The 19,383-nt window shown below is 43.8% G+C and overlaps 1 protein-coding gene across 2 annotated transcripts in view; it reads right to left on the reverse strand.

Moving 5' to 3' along the window:
• Positions 1-6,265: 6,265 nt before the first annotated feature.
• mboat2b (membrane bound O-acyltransferase domain containing 2b) overlaps positions 6,266-19,383 on the reverse strand; it is a 63,653-nt gene continuing 50,535 nt past the window's right edge. For both annotated transcript variants that reach the window (XM_052523358.1, XM_052523359.1), the window contains 10 exons: positions 18,199-18,294; positions 17,918-17,973; positions 16,824-16,878; positions 16,228-16,414; positions 15,666-15,858; positions 14,199-14,302; positions 14,043-14,107; positions 12,830-12,962; positions 11,380-11,531; positions 6,266-7,910 (listed from right to left, as the gene is read on the reverse strand). In XM_052523358.1, coding sequence (XP_052379318.1) covers positions 7,733-7,910; positions 11,380-11,531; positions 12,830-12,962; positions 14,043-14,107; positions 14,199-14,302; positions 15,666-15,858; positions 16,228-16,414; positions 16,824-16,878; positions 17,918-17,973; positions 18,199-18,294 — 1,219 coding nt within the window. In that variant the 3' untranslated portion in view covers positions 6,266-7,732. The remainder of the gene's footprint in view (positions 7,911-11,379; positions 11,532-12,829; positions 12,963-14,042; positions 14,108-14,198; positions 14,303-15,665; positions 15,859-16,227; positions 16,415-16,823; positions 16,879-17,917; positions 17,974-18,198; positions 18,295-19,383) is intronic.

The following is a 19,383-nucleotide window of genomic DNA, read 5'->3' on the forward strand; positions in this document are numbered from 1 at the left end:
TATTTGGAGGTGTTTTCACTGGTTGGACTAATCAAAATCAACTTGATATCTTCGCCATTTTCACCTCCAGATCCTAGGCTTTCAAATCAAATTTTATTGGTGCATACACATGTTAAGCAGATGTTTTTGCTGGTGTAGCGAAATGCTTGTGATTCTAGCTCCAACATTGCAGTAATATCGAACAAGTAATGTCTAACAATTTAACATCAATACACAGAAATGTAAAATAATGTCAGAGCAGCATATACTAAAATACAGTAGAATAGAATACAGTATATTCATATGAGATGAGTAGTGCAAAATATGTAAACATTATTAAAGTGGCCTGTGATTTCAAGTCTATGTATATAGGGCAGCAGCCTCTAAGGTGCTAGTGATGGCCTATAGTGGCTATATTCATTGCCTATATTGGCGATTCATCTCTGTTGAGAGGGGCTGTTTCTATGGTGATTTAAAGAGAAAGACTCAGAAATACACAATGAAAACAGAAACAGATTGTCTTCGTGGAGGGTGGGTATTGAAATTCAGTCTCTTAGCTTAGTAAATAAATATATATTTTTACCCTTATTTAGTTTTGTATTCAGCAGATTTCATTTAGAAAATGACCATGTTTTCACTCACGAACCTGCAACCAAATCAAATAAAATCAAATGTATTTATATAGCCCTTCGTACATCAGCTGATATCTCAAAGTGCTGTACAGAAACCCAGCCTAAAACCCCAAACAGCAAGCAATGCAGGTGTAGAAGCACCACTAGTTAGCTTGTCAGTTAATGTTCAAAGTTAGCGCCGTTCTGCTGCAGAGCAGCATGTCAGAGTTCTATTGACCAGTGACCACTTTTTATCATGCCTATGATGACATTCCGTTCACTCTAAACATGCTAAATTGTCTGTAACGTTTGCACCATATGGGAGAGACATGGGGTTTGACTATTGTTTTTCTGACAGAATTCTCTATTGAATGGACATATTTGTATAAACCTTGAATTAATTTATAATTTTATTGGTGAACATCCTAGAGGCTGATACATCAGAATGCTTCCCTGTAGGCTGTTTCATAGGTAAGGCTCCTTGCAGGCAGATTACCTGTCAAAGTGCTTTATAGGCAGATACATATCTGATCCAGGGGGTGAGCTTTATTCCTGGCAGGCTCTTTCATAGGTAAAGCTTCTTACAGACAGCCTACAAGGCAGCATCCTGACTTGTCAGCCTCTTAGGCTGCCATTGAATCTGATCAGCCTGCCAGGAATAAAGCACACCCACTCTTGATCATATACAGTCTTGGCCAAAAAATATTGAGAATGACACAAATATTAATTTTCACGAAGTCTGCTGCCTCAGTTTGTATGATGGCAATTTGCATATACTCCAGAATGTTATGAAGAGTGATCAGAGTCCCTCTTTGTGTCACGCCTTGGTCATTGTATTTTGTGTTTTTGTTATATGTTTGGGTAGGCCAGGGTGTGACATGGGTTTATATGTTGTATGATTATTATTATTATTATTATTGTATGATTAGGGGTGTGTCTAGTTAGGCTTGGCTGCCTAAGGCGATTCTCAATTGGAGTCAGGTGATTCTTGTTGTCTCGGATTGGGAACCGTATTTAGGTAGCCTGAGTGCGCTTTGTATTTTGTAGGTGTTTGTTCCTATCTCTGTGTTGTAGTCACCAGATAGGCTGTAATTAGTTTCACGTTTCGTTTGTTGTTTTCTTATATCAGTTATTTCATGTACCGCGATATATTTCATTAAAGCCATGAGTAACCTACACGCTGCATTTCGGTCTGCCTCTCTTCTTACAACAGACTAACGTTGTTACAGAAACACCTACCACTCACAGACCGAGCAGCGTGTGAACTGGCAGGAGCCTAAGGAGGACGTTATGGACAGCAGAAGCATGGAGTATACGTCGTGGGAAGAAATCGACAGGTGGGTGGCCGACCCGGAGAGAGTGCAGGAGCCCGCCTGGGATTCCCTACAGCAATGCGAAGAGGGCTATAGAGGAATGGAGTCGAAAAGGAAAGCACGGCGACGCGGTTGGAAAACCGAAAGTAACGGGGGAGAGCGCAGAGAGAGAGTGGCTGAGTCAGGAGTCAGACCTGAGCCTACTCTCCCTGTTAATTGTGAGGAGCAGCAATATGAGGACTTCTGGTCTTGGGAGATGATATTAGACGGTAAAGGACCCTGGGCGCAGCCGGGAGAATATCGCCGTCCCAAGGAAGAAATAGACGCGGCTAAAGCGGAAAGGAGTCTCCCGCCTGTTTAGCGCAGCCAGAGCCTTTCTCCTCTCCTGCGCTGCCGGAGTCTCCAGTCTGCTCAGCTCTGCCAGAGTCTCCAGTCTGCCCAGCTCTGCCGGAGTCTCCAGTCTGCCCAGCTCTGCCGGAGTCTCCAGTCTGCCCAGCTCTGCCGGAGTCTCCAGTCTGCCCAGCGCAGCCGGTGCTCCCAGTCGGCCCAGCGCGGCCAGTGCTCCCAGTCTGCCCAGCGCCGCCAGTCTGCCCAGCGCCGCCAGTCGGCCCAGCGTCGCCAGTCTGCCAGGATCCGCCAGAAGTGCCAGTCTGCCAAGATCCGCCAGAAGTGCCAGTCTGCCAAGATCTTCTAGATCGGCCAGACAACCTGAATCATCCAGTTCCACCAGCCAGCCAGGATTTACCGGAGCCTACTACCTGCCTGAGCTTCCTCTCAGTACTGAGCTTCCTCTCAGTACTGTGCTTCCTCTCAGTACCAGGCTGCTTCAGTCCCGGGCTGCCCCTCTGTCCCGGGCTGCCCCTCTGTCCCGAGATGCCCCTCTGTCCCGAGCTGCCCCTCTGTCCCGAGCTGCCCCTCTGTCCCGAGCTGCCCCTCTGTCCCGAGATGCCCCTCTGTCCCGAGATGCCCCTCTGTCCCGAGATGCCCCTCTGTCCCGAGATGCCCCTCTGTCCCGAGCTGCCCCTCTGTCACGAGCTGCTCCTCAGTTATGTGGGGATCTGGGTGAGGACTATTAGGCCATGGTCGGCGGAGAAAGTGGATTATCCCAGGACGCGAAGGGGAGGTAATAGGACATTTATGGAGTGGGGTCCACGTCCCGAGCCAGAACCGCCACCATGGACAGACGCCCACCCGGACCCTCCCTATGCTCTTGAGGTGCGTCCGGGAGTCCGCACCTTAGGGGGGGGGGTTCTGTCACGCCTTGGTCATTGTATTTTGTGTTTTTGTTATATGTTTGGGTAGGCCAGGGTGTGACATGGGTTTATATGTTGTATTAATTGGGATTGTGTATGATTAGGGGTGTGTCTAGTTAGGCTTGGCTGCCTAAGGCGATTCTCAATTGGAGTCAGGTGATTCTTGTTGTCTCGGATTGGGAACCGTATTTAGGTAGCCTGAGTGCGCTTTGTATTTTGTGGGTGTTTGTTCCTGTCTCTGTGTTGTAGTCACCAGATAGGCTGTAATTAGTTTCACGTTTCGTTTGTTGTTTCCTTATATCAGTTATTTCATGTACCGCGATATATTTCATTAAAGTCATGAGTAACCTACACGCTGCATTTCGGTCTGCCTCTCTTCTTACAACAGACGAACGTCGTTACACTTTGCCATGCAAATGAACTGAATCCCCCAAAAATATTTCAACTGCATTTCAGCCATGCCACAAAAGGACCAGCTGACATAATGTCAGTGATTCTCTTGTTAACACAGGTGTGTGTTGATGAGGACAAGGCTGGAGATCACTCTGTCATGCTGATTCAGTTCGAATAACAGACTGGAAGCTTCAAAAGGAGGGTGGTGCTTGGAATCATTGTTCTTCCTCTGTCAACCATGGTTACCTGCAAGGAAACACGTGCCGTCATCATTGCTTTGCACAAAAAGGGTTTCACAGGCAAGGATATTGCTGCCAGTAAGATTGCACCTAAATCAACCATTTATCTGATCACCAAGAACTTCAAGGAGAGCGGTTCAATTGTTGTGAAGAAGGCTTCAGGGTGCCCAAGAAAGTCCAACAAGCACCAGGACTGTCTCCTAAAGTTGATTCTGCTGCGGGATTGGGGCACCACCAGTACAGAGCTTGCTCAGGAATGGCAGCAGGCAGGTGTGAGTGCATCTGCACGCACAGTGTGGAACACTTTTGGAGGATGGCCGGAGTCAAGAAGGACAGCAAAGAAGCCACTTCTCTCCAGGAAAACATCAGGGACAGACTGATATTCTGCAAATGGTACAGGGATTGGACTGCTGAGGACTGGGGTAAAGTAATTTTCTCTGATGAATCCCCTTTCCGATTGTTTGGGGCATGAGGAAAAAAGCTTGTCCGGAGAAGACAAGGTGAGAGCTACCATCAGTCCTGTGTCATGCCAACAGTAAAACATCCTGAGAGCATTCATGTGTGGGGTTGCTTTTCAGCCAAGGGAGTGGGCTCACTCACAATTTTGCCTAACACAGCCATAAATAAAGAATGGTACCAACACATCCTCCGAGAGCAACTTCTCCCAACCATCAAGGGACAGTTTGATGATGAACAATGCCTTTTCCAGCATGATGTAGCACCTTGCCATAAGGCAAAAGTGATAACTAAGTTACTTGGGGAACAAAACATCGATATTTTGGGTCCATGGCCAGGAAACTCCCCAGACCTTAATCCCATTGAGAACTTGTGGTCAATCCTCAAGTGGCGGGTGGACAAACAAAACCCACATATTCTGACAAACTCCAAGCATTGATTATGCAAGAATGGGCTGCTATCAGTCAGGATGTGGCCCAGAAGTGAATTGACAGCATGTCAGGGCTGATTGCAGGTCTTGAAAAAGAAGGGTCAACACTGCAAATTTTGACTCTTTGCATCAACTTCATGTAATTGTCAATAAAAGCCTTTGACACTTATGAAATGCTTGTAATTATACTTCAGTATTGCATAGTAAAAAAAATATCAAAAGATACTGAAGCAGCAAACTTAGTGGAAATTAATATTTGTGTCATTCTCAAAACCTTTGGCCACGACTTACATACTTACTGCTAACCTGCCTGCAAGGAGCTTACCTATGATGGGGTGCAACTCAATATTAGGAAGGTGTTCCTAATGTTTTGTGCACTCAGTGTATACATAACAGTTATGCAAGCTAATAACCAGCAGAGATAACAAGCTAGCTAGCTCGCTCGCAAGACTAGCCAAGTTAGCTACGTTGTTGCTTGTTGCTTGCACCGTTTATTATGCGCATTTTTTTTTGCAGATTAAAACCAGAGCGCAATGAAGCATTGCACCCAAAATGTAATTGTAAAATCTAAAGTTCAGTATGTTTCCATCACATTGTAAACTTTTCCACTATTTGTATCACAAAAACAATTGTGTTAAATAACAAATGTGCCTGCTCTGGTTTTGACACGTGCGCTCTAACCCAAACTCGCAGTGTGGGTATGCTGTGCGGGTAGGCTCGTCTACATGATATTATGGATAAAAGCGAAAATATGTGTATTTGTCAAACGGTAGTCAAGAATCGATCATCATGGCATCAGAATAAGACCCTCGATATTTATTCGAAATGATCATTAAGATCACCGTGAAATTCATCATAATTTATTTTCATCAGTAGACTGATAAACTGCGTGACATCCGAAATCGTAGTGGGAGGACCACACACCCATATCATCATGTGACTCCAAGTTTACTTCGATATTATAGTTATTACATCAATATTTGCGCATAAAGGTGTTTCCACCGCCATTTCTCGCATAATTCATTTGAGACACAAAAAGATCCCACCATGTCTAACGAACAAATGATCTGTCTGCATTTCTAAAATTGCACCATAACTTCCTGTTTCCATCACAGCTGTCGTGATTTTTATAGGGTATGACTTTACTTTCGTAAAAACTGGATGGAAACGTGGTTACTGACACAGAGGCTGGTGCCTGTGAAAAGCTACAGGCCTACATTTCTGAGCTCTGACTGGTTTACCTGCTAGCAGTAGTACTAATGTGTACTACCTATGTGGAGGTAATACTCTAGCCAATCAAACTGTCATCAAGTGCTGTCAGGGAGTAAACAAAAAATGTTTCCCAAAACAAATACAGTGTCTTTGACTTGTAAATCAAGCCTTGCAGGTTGTAAATTGGGGATCTTTAAGTATCTTTTTTTCAATCATGCCCTGCTCAGTAATCTTGTCCACCAGCCAGCTCTCTCTCTGTCAAATTTATATGGTAGCAATTGAGCCTTAGGACAAGGTTCTCCTGTGTAATAACACTGTAATAAGAACAATTACACCACAGTTATTCATTTGCCTTTTGCATATCACACTTACTATGTCAAGTTGCGAAAAGATCAATATTTTAATCACATCATATACAAAAACAAACCATCCACATCATCCACATGAACAAGTAGCGCGGTTGGCTGAGGGGTTAGGATGAGCGCACCATTCTCCTTTCACCAGGGCCCCAAGCAAAGGTTTCTCACAATTACCATAGTTAACTCACAATAGACTCAAGAAGAAGTAGGTTTAGTTTTCACTTCCCCCTGTAATGAAAATAGAATCAGAACTGTCTGAAGAAGAGGAGTGTTCATAAATACTGTAATGTTGTCCCTTTCACCTCCAACTTAACAGTATGTCAGGTTGATTTTCTTACCTTAACACCACCTTTTCACCTTTGTCGAACATACCACAAGTCCATTGGAATCACATAAATAACAAGTACATGAAATGACAAAACATTGACCTCTACACATGGAAATACTACACCATCTTGCCTCTCACACTACTGACACATATAAATCATGAATAAGTAGGAGTTAGTAACTACTCTTGGTGCCGTTATGTAAAAATCATACAATGACTTAACTGAATAAAACAGCATTTAAGTCAGCCCATAACATCACTCAGTAAAAGCAAACAGTCTAGAAGTAGGTCCTTGGATGTCACCATATCCCTAAATAGTGCACTACTTTTGACCAGGGCCCTTAGGGCTTTGGTCAAAATAACTGTACTGCTGTATGTAGGGAAAGGGGTGCAATTTGTACACATTCCATGTTGAGACTATGAATCATATCATGTAAAAAGACATTGAGGACACTGCCATCTTGTTTTCCTTCTCTTTAATTCTTCTAACTTCCTGTATCATAGAGAAGTTAACTTACATTTGCTTTTCACCAGGACTAAAACACTCATTTGTCACCGTTAACTGCGAGAACACTTCAATCTCGCCCACCTGATACTAAAACCCGTTCACCTCAAGTGAGAAACACAGCCCAGACAATATCCAATGTGAGAAGGATACACAAAAGCTTTAAAAAAAAAAGATTGTGGAGAAAGAGACAAAGGGTATAAGGCAAGTCTGCATACTCCCATAATACAGTAATAGTACAATACTGGCATTTCATCACCGGGACCCATCCATCCCACTCCACCCCAGACACAAATCATCATAATACAGTAGAGCTGCATCCCAAATGGCACCCTATTCCCTTTGAAGTGCACTAAATAGGGAATATGGTGCCATTTTGGACATATCCCAAAGCCATACATCCTTCCCTCCATGGTGTGGTTGCTGCTCAGTCTCAGTGCCATGTGACTGAATGAGAATCATCATCCCACTCCAAAACAGAGACAAACAGAGGCAGGTTGGTCAGGTTTGTCAGAGTTTGTTTGTTAGAATCTACTCCTCTATCCACCTCGCTCTCTCTCTTTATACGTGGATTTAATACAGTGTTGGACAGTCCCCTGCAGTCCTTGGTGCTAGTCTCTCTGTGTGTCCACCGTTAGCTGGTCTGGTTCTGCTTCATGTGGCCTTGGTCTTCTTGTTGCAGTTGCTGTCTGTGGAGGTGGAGTCCAGGTGGGAGAGGATGGGGGCCAGATGCAGGCCTTTCTGCTGCTCTTTCAGGCGCAGGTGTCGGGGCTTGACTGGCAGGGCTACGGCCAGGAGAACACAGCCAATGTGGACGCTGAAGTACCAGGACCTGGGAGGGGAGAGGTGGGATGATTTAGGGATCAATATAAGAATCAGAATTTGACAACTTATAACAAATATTGCAAGGAATTTCTCTTGGTGTTGAACACCGAAAGTTCACATCAACTATCACAACAAGTTCATTCAACTTCTCAGAAAGGGGGAAAAAAAGCTACTGTGTAAGGATAATTATTGTCAACATCAAATGTGTTACGTCCTTGACTATTCTCAGAGATCAAACATCTAATCTCTCTAGAGCTTGCTAGCGCTATTCGTATTATAAATTCACGGAATAAAAATATAAAATGCAACAATTTCTAATATTTCACTAAGTTAGTTCTTAAAAGAAAAATCAGTCAATTGAAATGCATTCATTAGGCCATAATCTATGCATTTCACATGACTGGGAATACAGATATGCATCGGTTGATCACAGATACTTTTTTTTTAAAAAGGTAGGGGCGTGGATCAGAAAACCAGTTAGTATCTGGCGCGACCACCATTTGCCTCATGCAGCGCAACACATCTCCTTCGCATAAAGTTGATCAGGCTGTTGATTGTGGCCTGTGGAACGTTGTCCCACTCCTCTTCAATGTCTGTGCGAAGTTGCTGGATATTAGTGGGAACTGGAACACGCTGTCATACACGGCAATCCAGAGCACCCCAAACATGCTCAATAGGTGACATGTCTGGTGACAATGCGAGCCATGGAAAAACTGGAACATTTTCAGCTTCCAGGAATTGTGTACAGATCCTTGCGACATGGGGCCGTGCATTATCATGTGGAAACATGAAGTGATGGCGGCGGATGAATGCCACGACAACGGGCCTCAGGATCTCGTCACAGTATCTCTGTGCATTGAAATTGCCATAGATAAAATGCAATTGTGTTTGTTGTCTGTAGCTTATGCCTGCCCATATCATAACCCAACCGCCGCCATGGGGCACTCTGTTCACAACGTCGACATCAGCAAACCCGCTCGCCAACACGACACCATACACGCTGTCTGCCATCTGCCCGGTACAGTTGATACAGCGATTCATCAATGAAGAGCACACTTCCCCCAGGGTGCCAGTGGTCATCGAAAGTGAGCATTTTCCCACTGAAATCGATTACGATGACGAACTGCAGTCAGGTCAAGACCCTGGTGAGGACGACAATCACGTAGATGAGCTTCTTGATGCAGTTTTTGACATTTTGAGCAGAAATGATTTGGTTGTGCAAACCCACAGTTTAATCATCTGTCCGGGTGGCTGGTCTCAGACGATCCTGCAGGTGAAGAAGCCAAATGTGGAGGTCCTGGGCTGGCGTGGTTACATTTGGTCTGCGGTTGTGAGGCCGGTTGGACGTACTGGCAAATTATCTAAAACTATGTTGGAGGCAGCTTAATGATGATGCAGTTTAATCAGCTTCTTGATATGCCACACCTTTCAGGTGGATGGATATGTTGGCAAAGGAGAAATGCTAACTAACAGGGATGTAAACAAATTTGAGCCCAACATTTTAGAGAAATAAGGTTCTTATGCATATGGAACATTTCTGGGATCTTTTATTTCAGCTCATGGAACATGGGACCAACACTTTACATGTTGCATTTATATTTTTGTTCAGTGTATGTCTGTCAGAAGGACTAATGGTCCTCTACATTTCAGCGATAAATTAGACTGTTGGTCAGAGTTTTAGATAAAAACACAATTGTTCTTGCACTTCCATCCAAGGTCAAACTATGAATACTTTTTTTTAGACCTGAGTGAGGTAACATACTATTCTCTGGATATGTACCACACGGCACCTTATTCCCTATAGTGTGCACTACTTTTGACCAGAGCCCTATAGGATGCCATTTACAGTTGAAGTCGGAAGTTTACATACACTTACGTTGGAGTCACTAAAACTCGTTTTTCAATCACTCCACAAATTTCTTGTTAACAAACTATAGTTTTGGCAAGTCGGTTAGGACATCTACTTTGTGCATGACACAAGTCATTTTTTCAACAATTGTTTACAGACAGATTATTTCACTTATAATTCACTGTATCACAATTCCAGTGGGTCAGAAGTTTACATACACTAAGTTGACTGTACCTTTAAACAGCTCGGAAAATTCAAGAAAATTACGTCATGGCTTTAGAAGCTTCTGATAGGCTAATTGACATCATTTGTGTCAATTGGAGGTGTACCTGTGGATGTATTTCAAGGCCTACCTTCAAACGCAGTGCCTCTTTGCCTGACATCATGGAAAAATCAAAAGAAATCAGCCAAGACCTCAGAAAAAAAATTGTAGACCTCCACAAGTCTGGTTCATCCTTGGGAGCAATTTCCAAACGCCTGAAGGTACCACATTCATATGTACAAACAATAGTACGCAAGTATAAACACCATGGGACCAAGCACCCATCCTACCACTCCTCTCTGTCTCCAAGAGATTAATGTACTTTGGTGCGAAACGTACAAATCAATCATAGAACAACAGCAAAGGACCTCGTGAAGACGCTGGAGGAAACCGGTACAAAAGTATCGATATCCACAGTATAACACGTGCTATGTCGACATAACCTGAAAGGCCGCTCAGCAAGGAAGAAGCTACTGCTCCAAAACCTCCATAAGAAAGCCAGACTACGGTTTGCATCTGCACATGGGGACAAAGATCGTACTTTTGGGAGAAATGTCTGGTCTGATGAAACAAAAATAGAACCGTTTGGCCATAATGACCATTGTTATGTTTGGAGGAAAAAGGGGGAGGCTTGCAAGTCGAAGAACACCATCCCAACCGTGAAGCACGGCGGTGGCAGCATCATGTTGTTGGGGTGCTTTGCTGCAGGACGGACTGGTGCACTTCACAAAATAGATGGCATCATTGGGGGGGATTATGTGGATATATTGAAGAAACATCTCAAGATATCAGTTTAAGCTTGGTACCAAATGTGTCTTCCAAATGGACAATGACCCCAAGCATACTTCCAAAGTTGTGGCAAAATTGCTTAAGAACAACCAAGTCAAAGTATTGAAGTGGCCATCACAAAGCCCTGACCTTAATCCTATAGAAAATGTGTGGGCAGAACTGAAAAAGCGTATGCGAGCAAGAAGGCCTACAAACCTGACTCAGTTACACCAACTCTGTCAGGAGGAATGGGCCATAATTCACCCAACTTATTGTGGGAAGCTTGTGGAAGGCTACCCAAAACGTTTGACCCAATTTAAACCATTTAAAGGCAATGCTACCAACTACTAATTGAGTGTATGTAAACTTCTGACCCACTGGGAATGTGATGAAAGAAATAAAAGCTGAAATAAATAATTCTCTCTACTATTATTCTGACATTTCACATTCTTAAAATAAAGTGACCTAAAACAGGGGATTTTTACTTGGATTAAATGTCAGAAATGGTGAAAAACTGAGTTTAAATGTAGTTGGCTAAAGTGTATGTAAACCTCTGACTTCAACTGTAGGATGCAAACATAGTTTCTTGCCACTCACCTGTAGAACTTCATAGAGGGCCCGACAGACAGCAGCACAAAAGGCACCACAGTGTAACAAATGGCAATCTGGGTGCCCGCCCACGTGATCACATCGTAGACTAGTTTATGTGACGGCGAGCCCAGAAAGTGTGGCCTCACGTTGTGTCTCATCTGGAGAGAAAAAAAGAACCAAAGCAATGAATTCAGTGGAGCAAAAGAAGAAGTGAGACAAAATGTATAAACAACCCTTCTAAATCTCCTGCTCTGCCTTTAACTCTCTCTCTTTCTCTCTCCCTTGCCAAGTTCACATTTCCCATATCTAAGGCTGCGTCCTGAATGGAACCCTATTCCCTTTATAGTGCATGGGCCCTGGTTAGAAGTAGTGCAGCCAAGAGTCAAGTTTTCAACTGGACTTTCTCTCTCGGCTCATCCACCAGCGGTGATCTGCCTCGGTGAGTCTCAAAGTGACTCAGGTGATGCTCCATTAGCCTGATTCCTGCCCTGTCTGCTCTCCATCTGTCTGTCTGGCTGGCCTGTTATCTGTGCAGTCTAGCAGCTGGACCCAGGATGCGTCCGAAATGCCACCCGACTCCCTACACACAGTGTACAAAACATTAGGAACACCTTCCTAATATTGAGTTGCTTTTTACCCTCAGAACAGTCTCAATTCGTCGGGGCTGCTGGCTCATGTTGACTCCAATGCTTCCCACAGTTGTGTCAAGTTGGCTGGATGTCCTTTGGGTGGTGGACCATTCTTGATACACACGGGAAACTGTTGAGGGTGACCAGCAGCGTTGCAGTTCTTGACATACAGTACATGTGTGCCTGGCACCTCCTATCCTTCATCTGCACCGATTGAAGTGGATTTAACAAGTGACATCAATAAGGGACCATAGACTGACCAGGTGAAAACTATGTCATGGAAAGAGCAGGTGTTCCTAATGTTTTGTACACCGATGGGGACCAGGGCTCTGGTCAAAAGTATTACACTAAGGAACAGGGTGCTATTTGGGATGCAGATCCAGTCTCTAATAAATATGCTACTTCATTCAGGCTACGCCTTCAGAGCACAGAGTCTCCGTGGTGGACGAACTATGAGTGATCCCTTAACCCACAGTGATGATGCAGAAATAAAGAACCATCAGGATGAACGTGGCATTTTGTTTTATCAGGATATCTATGGCGATAGCTGAAGTCATTGACGTAAGAAAAAAAATGTCATTTGTTTAAGCGGATACGGTGAATCACTTTTTTTTTCTTTCTTTTTTAAAAATCGCTGCTTTTGAAAGTTTTAGGGTTCAGTGAGTCTCGAGAGAAACAGACTTGAGTGAGAGAGAGGCCAGCTTGTGCCTGAGTGTCAGTGTTTGTTTTAGAAGGGGGAGATATGAAAAATGAGAGGTATACAGAGAAAGGGTGAAACATAAAGAGACACAGAGAGAGCGAGAGAGAGATACAGAGACAGTACTCACGGCGCGTGCAGCCAGTGTGACCACAATGCCGGTGAGGAAGGTGAGGTAGTATCCAGGATATGCTCCGTGCCACATGGCCGACAGGATGAAGGTAGCCGCCGTGGGGTTGTAGGGACAGCGCTCGTAACACACCCTGTGCACACACACACACACACACACACACACACACACACACACACACACACAGGTTCTATGGATTTCTATTTTTTCTGCATCCATTGATAGCAACCATTAGTCTATGTGATTAACACATCAACCATTAGTCTATGTGATTAACACGTCAACCATTAGTCTGTGTGAATTTACACATCAACCATTGGTCACAGGTAGAGCTGTGTTAATAAAACAAGGGCGGATCCCGAAGGGGCCCGGGGCCGGATCTTTTTACAAAAATGTCTGTAAAGTCCGAATAGTTTGAGCTAAAAACGATTAAATAGCCATCTATGAAAAGCTGAGACTCTCACGAACATGCATGTTTTACTCTAGGATGCTCACAGGCTAAAACAAGAGTCGTTAGAAGGTAAGGGGTGCTTCTACATAGAAGATCATTGGATATCCCAGTACATAGTGTCCATAATACTATAATAAACTCACATAGTTGAGGTCACAAACTCTACACAGTTGTCACTGACTAGCTGGATATTCATTTCTTACAGAGCAAACAATTTCTGTACCTACATCATTTTCATCAGGTTTTTGCTTTGGCAGACTTTTTTTGTGTGTGACGTGTCAACAAAACTCACGAATGCAACTATTTATGTCAAATTGATTTTTGTTGTACTTGTAGCCCTGGTTGTCCTGAAAAGAAAATGGTAAAATACTTAATTGTGAGGCTAAATATGAGGGCTGTACATTCAGATAAATGAAAGTCTGATTTTTGCTGGGGTCTCAGAACTGATAGGGTTAATGTAAACTACTCTTAGTGCTAACAAAATCCACTAGGTGGCACACTTTTACACAGACAGACAAGTCCCCAGTGCCATGAGTATAGGCACATCCACAAGTTATTTAGGGCACACCTCACATTAAATAAGAATAAAGCCTCAACTGTAATTACTGTATTGTATTTAAATGTATTCTATTTAAATGTATTTAAATAGTATATACAATGTGGCTGCAAACTGGTGTTGATAATTAGAGAAAGAAATGGATGAAATTACACTTTGTGTCTTTACCAATTACAGACCAATCCTGGTTTCTTTTGTCTCTGTACCTTTTGAGCCAATGTGCCGTCTGTATATTCCAGTTGTCGAGGAACATCTTAAAGCTGGTGGCAAACTGGAACCAAAAGGGAGAGAATGAAAACATCAGTATACAGTAACTTTAGCTTGGATTCCAGTTATGATAAACAATACAAAATAAATCAAACCTCAATATCCGTTATCCTCAGATTGGAGATGAGATCCCAACGCGGTGAGCCGTCACTGTTGTATCCATTGAACCCAAAGCCTGCTGCGTTGTTGATGGCATCGGCTGTTCAGAATGAAAACACGTACTTATATATATATATATATATGCCATTTAGCAGACGCTTTTATCCAAAGCGACTTACAGTCATGTGTGCATACATTCTACGTATGGGTGGTCCCGGGAATCGAACCCACTACCCTGGCGTTACAAGCGCCATGCTCTACCAACTGAGCTACAGAATCCACTCACACATGTCCCATCTGCACCGTCATCCATCCTTCAATCATTTGTATTTTATAAAGCCCTTCTTTACATCTGCAGTTGTCACAAAGTGCTTAACAGTTACCCGGCCTCGTCCCTGAAGAGCAAGCAAAGCAGAAGTGAAAGCACAGTGGCCAGGAAAAACTCCCTAGGAGGAAGAAACCTTGAGCAAAACCCAGCTCAGAGGGGATGTAATTGCATCCACAAAGTGCACCATTTATTAGTGATGATAATATCATTATAGACATTCATTTATGTTCTTAACATCAGATCATCCTAATAACAGCGTATTAATATCACAGTGCAGGACAATACAGAAGCTATACATCATGTTTATGACCCGGTAAAGTGAAGCACCATATTCCTTTGAGCTCCTGCAGAAGGCAGTGTGGAACAACATGACAATGAGGCGGTGCATCCGTTCCCTCTGTGTGTGTGTGTGTGTGTGTGTGTGTGTGTGTGTGTGTGTGTGTGTGTGTGTGTGCGTGCGTGCGTGCGTGCGTGCGTGCGTGCGTGCGTGCGTGCGTGCGTGCGTGCGCGTATATATGTGTGTGTGTGTGTGTGTATACAGAGAAGCACCGAGTGAGTCCCACCTCTACCTGCTTGTTATCCCCATAATCTCACACCTTGCTGCAAACACACACACGCATGCACACCTTGTTACAAACACTTCCATGATTAATTCAGCACTCCTCTCATGTGGACATTATTGCAGACCCTAAGATTAACAAGGCCATATTTTGGATATCGGTGAGGAGAAGCTGAATTTCTGAGGTGAAGGATGCTACCTCCATTAGAAATGTTTCAAATACAACCGGCACATTAACAGTTCAGGGAAACTAAACTGCTGATCGAAGTTGGACTGATTTCATCACCTTTAAAGCTCATCTGTTCTCAGTCTGGGAGGGGTTACTTGTCAACATTGAATAATGGAGGATATTATAGCTAAGAATTGTTTTCAAGGTCAATCAATGAAAACAAGCCTAAAGATGGAGCTTTACAATGGAAAACTGTCTACAACTACATCGCGACTCTCCTTCCTTCTCCCACACTCCTCATCATGGATTTGAAAGTGTTGGATTGGTTTAAACATTGGTTGAAGTGCACACTTCGAAAGAAGGGTGGAGAATCAGACGGCAGCCTATGGAAGAGAGAGAAGACCCACCCAGTGTCCAGACGAAGTAGTACTTGGGCCGGGTGGTCAGCATGGACAGGTAGAGGTAGACCACCTGGGCGTAGAAGGGCGTGGTGGCGATGAAGTCGTCGTCGATGTTCCGTTCCACAGGGAACACTTTACACACGGACAGGAAAACCATGAGGGAGAAGAAACAGGTGGCCAGTTTACGGACGACTTCAATCTGAGGAATGGGAGGGGGGAAACGTCAGCCATTAAAAACCGTGTGTCTCAAGTGGAACTCTGTTCCCTATATAGTGCACTGCTTTTGACCAGGGCCCATGGGAATAGGGTGCCATTTGGGACGCAGCCTCCTTGAACTCACATTGGCTATGTATAATTGAGCTCTTCGCAAGAAAGACAAAAGACAGCCATGTTGCTATTCCTTCAGTGAATAGGGAATACTCTGCATTTACTACACAGCAATGGTGTCCTCTTAGAAATAATGTTTCAGACAAGCATTGGTAATAGTTGGCATGTTTTAAAAGCAGAGCATGCCGCCCATTTGGTAACTTTCCAAAACGTCATAGTGGCATTTGAGACCAATGCTTACGTTTGGGGAGGGGTCAGTTTGTTTGTGCCTGCCATTGGCCTTCCCATTTGTCTGCTGGTCTCTATGGCGACGGCAGGGCGTACCCTCAATGAAGGCGATGTAATCGTTGTAAGAGCAGGTGGGGCCGGCCAGGATGCCCATGAAGTTGCAGTTGTAGCTGAAGTACTCAAGCAGACTGGGCATCCTCCTACAGGGGAGGATGGAAGAGACACAGAGACGGTCATAACACAGTCATTACAGTGAAGGGGGAGACAGTCAACATAGAGATAGTGACAACTTTGACACAAAAGGGACTCACGGAAACCATCACAACACGGTCGCCCAGTCATTACAGTGACAGTACAGACTGTGATGCTGACTGATACAGGCATAGTTAGAATCCACAAAGACTCTCTCTACCTCTCTCAAGATAAATCATGTAACTAAAGGCATTTTAAAATAACCTTTTAAAAAGAGCTACATGAAATGCCTATGGCTAGAGACTAAGGGGTTGGTTTTGGAATTCAGCCACTACAGAGCCAGAGCGTCCTTACATGATCATACAGGAAGCAGCCATTTTCTGCTCAAAATAACAAAAACATACGTGTAAAACATACTTTATAGCCAGGATTTTCTGATTTGGAGTCAGCTGCTCCTCTTTCCGGCACATTCCTGTTGGGGGGAGGGACGCAGAGATGAACACATATGTAATGCTTGCTTTTGATCAGGGTGGTTTGTGTTCAAGATACTCACTTTGACGGAACGAAAACATTTCATAACAGTATATATGGTTGACACGGGCGAGGCCACCATTCCACGCCCATAGACTTCCTCCCAGAGAGAGGCAGTGTTCTGAGAAGTCAGTGCTGTCCTGTCCTCTCCTGTGACTGTCCAGTGTGGGTAACGATATCCATTACGTCACAGTGGTCGGTCTCGTTCTCTCTCACTCTTTGTAGATCCCTGCTGATCTAAGGGCTAAGTAACAGATGCTAAACTTGCAGAAAGTTTGGAGCCCCGTTGTCTCGGCAACCCTTCTTGTTGCACACCACACCCTGGGGATGAGGCGACCGGAGGGAAGCGGGCCGAATAATTCTGAGTTGTTTATGGGGGCCATTACTCTGATAACAAGATAAGTACAGCTAATCAGCTCATTATATTACAGCCTAATGCCTGCTAGGGACTGGAGCCACATGTGACACAGGCCATCCCTCATCCCTGTGTTTGTGTGTGTGTGTGTGTGTGTGTGTGTGTGTGTGTGTGTGTGTGTGTGTGTGTGTGTGTGTGTGTGTGTGTGTGTGTGTGTGTGTGTGTGTGTGTGTGTGTGTGTGTGTGTGTGTGTGTGTGTGTGTGTGTGTGGAAAGCTATTGCTCCTTATTCTCTCGAACACATACTTTCTATTCTGCTTTCTTCTTCTCTTTTAGTTTTGGTCCGTGTGGCAGTTATCAGAGCACAATAGAATGAGTACTCATAAACGTACTGGGAACACAGCCTTATGATCTGACTCCTCCATGTGAGATGTTCCAGCGATGTTTGTATTAAACATGCCATAACATTGGAGGTGATGTGAGGAATATCCCATGACGTTACTAGTGCATGACTTCTGTCTTCCGGTCCATCTGACATCAGAGGAGGAGACAGGCTTATGTGATTAATCCAGAAATATATTCTCTATGTCTGGTTTGAAGGGGTGAAAAAGCTCCTTTTTACTTACCGTCGTGGATTTCAAACGTCAAGCTGGTGATCTTCTGTGTTATCACCATCATAGGCCTATGGAGAGAGAGGGAGACAGAGAGAGAGAGAGAGAGAGAGAGTAAGAGAGAGAGAAAGTGTAAAAGAGACTAAGGTTTAGAGGAAATGAAATGAGTGATCATAAGCAAAAGCTATATTAGGATATAAAGCCGTCCCATGAATTCAGGCATGGTTTCACACAATCTTCCGACACAATGTTACATGAGGACATCGGGACATTGTATTACCGCACTCCAGTCTTACCCTGTGAAGTCAGCAGAGTACATGCCATAGTCGAAGACGTACACACGCGTGATCTGGCAGAAGCTTAGATACCCCAGGGCCACCACCAAACAGTATCTGAGAATAAAGACAGACAAAAAGCACAATAGCTCACTACTAGGGCTGGGAATTGCCAGGGACCTCATGGTACGATATTATCACGATACTTAGTTGCCAATAAGATATTTGTACTGCGATTTTCACGATGCAATAGGTATTGCGATTCGATACTGCGATTAGATGTTCCAAACATATTCTTCACTACATGCCTGCTGCAGAGAGATGAAAGAATGAATCAGAAAACAAGTTTTAGGGAAATACAAAGTTGGAAGTTTACATACACTTTAGCCAAATACGTTTAAACTCCGTTTTTTTAAACTCAATTTAATCCTCGTAAAAATTCCCTGTTTTAGGTCAGTTAGGATCACCACTTTATTTTAAGAATGTGAAATGTCAGAATAATAGTAGAGAAAATGATTTATTTGAGCTTTTATTTCTTTCATTACATTCCCAGTGGGTCAGAAGTTTACATACACTCAATTAGTATTTGGTAACATTGCCTTTAAATTGTTTAACTTGGGTCAAACGTTTCGGGTAGCCTTCCACAAGCTTCCCACAATAAGTTGGGTGAATTTTGGTCCATTCCTCCTGACAGAGCTGGTGTAACTGAGTCAGGTTTGCTGGCCTCCTTGCTCGCACACACCTTTTCAGTTCTGCCCACAAATTTTCTATAGGATTGAGGTCAGGCCACTCCAATACCTTGACTTTGTTGTCCTTAAGCCATTTTGCCACAACTTTGGAAGAATGCTTGGGGTCATTGTCCATTTGGAAGACCCATTTGCGACCAAGCTTTAACTTTCTGACTGAGGTCTTCAGATGTTGCCTCAATATATCCACATAATTTCCCTTCCTCATGATGCCATCTATTTTGTGAAGTGCACCAGTCCCTCCTGCAGCAAAGCACCCCCACAACATGATGCTGTCACCCCTGTGCTTCATGTTTGGGATGACGTTCTTTGGCTTGCAAGCCTCCCCCTTTTTCCTCCAAAAATAACAATGGTCATTATGGCCAAACAGTTCTATTTTTGTTTTACATCAGACCAGTGGACATTTCTCTAAGAGGTACAATCTTTGTCGCCATGTACAGTTGTAAACCGGCTTTTTTGT

This window comes from Oncorhynchus keta, chromosome 8 (assembly GCF_023373465.1).
Source record: "Oncorhynchus keta strain PuntledgeMale-10-30-2019 chromosome 8, Oket_V2, whole genome shotgun sequence".
Lineage (NCBI taxonomy): Eukaryota > Metazoa > Chordata > Actinopteri > Salmoniformes > Salmonidae > Oncorhynchus > Oncorhynchus keta.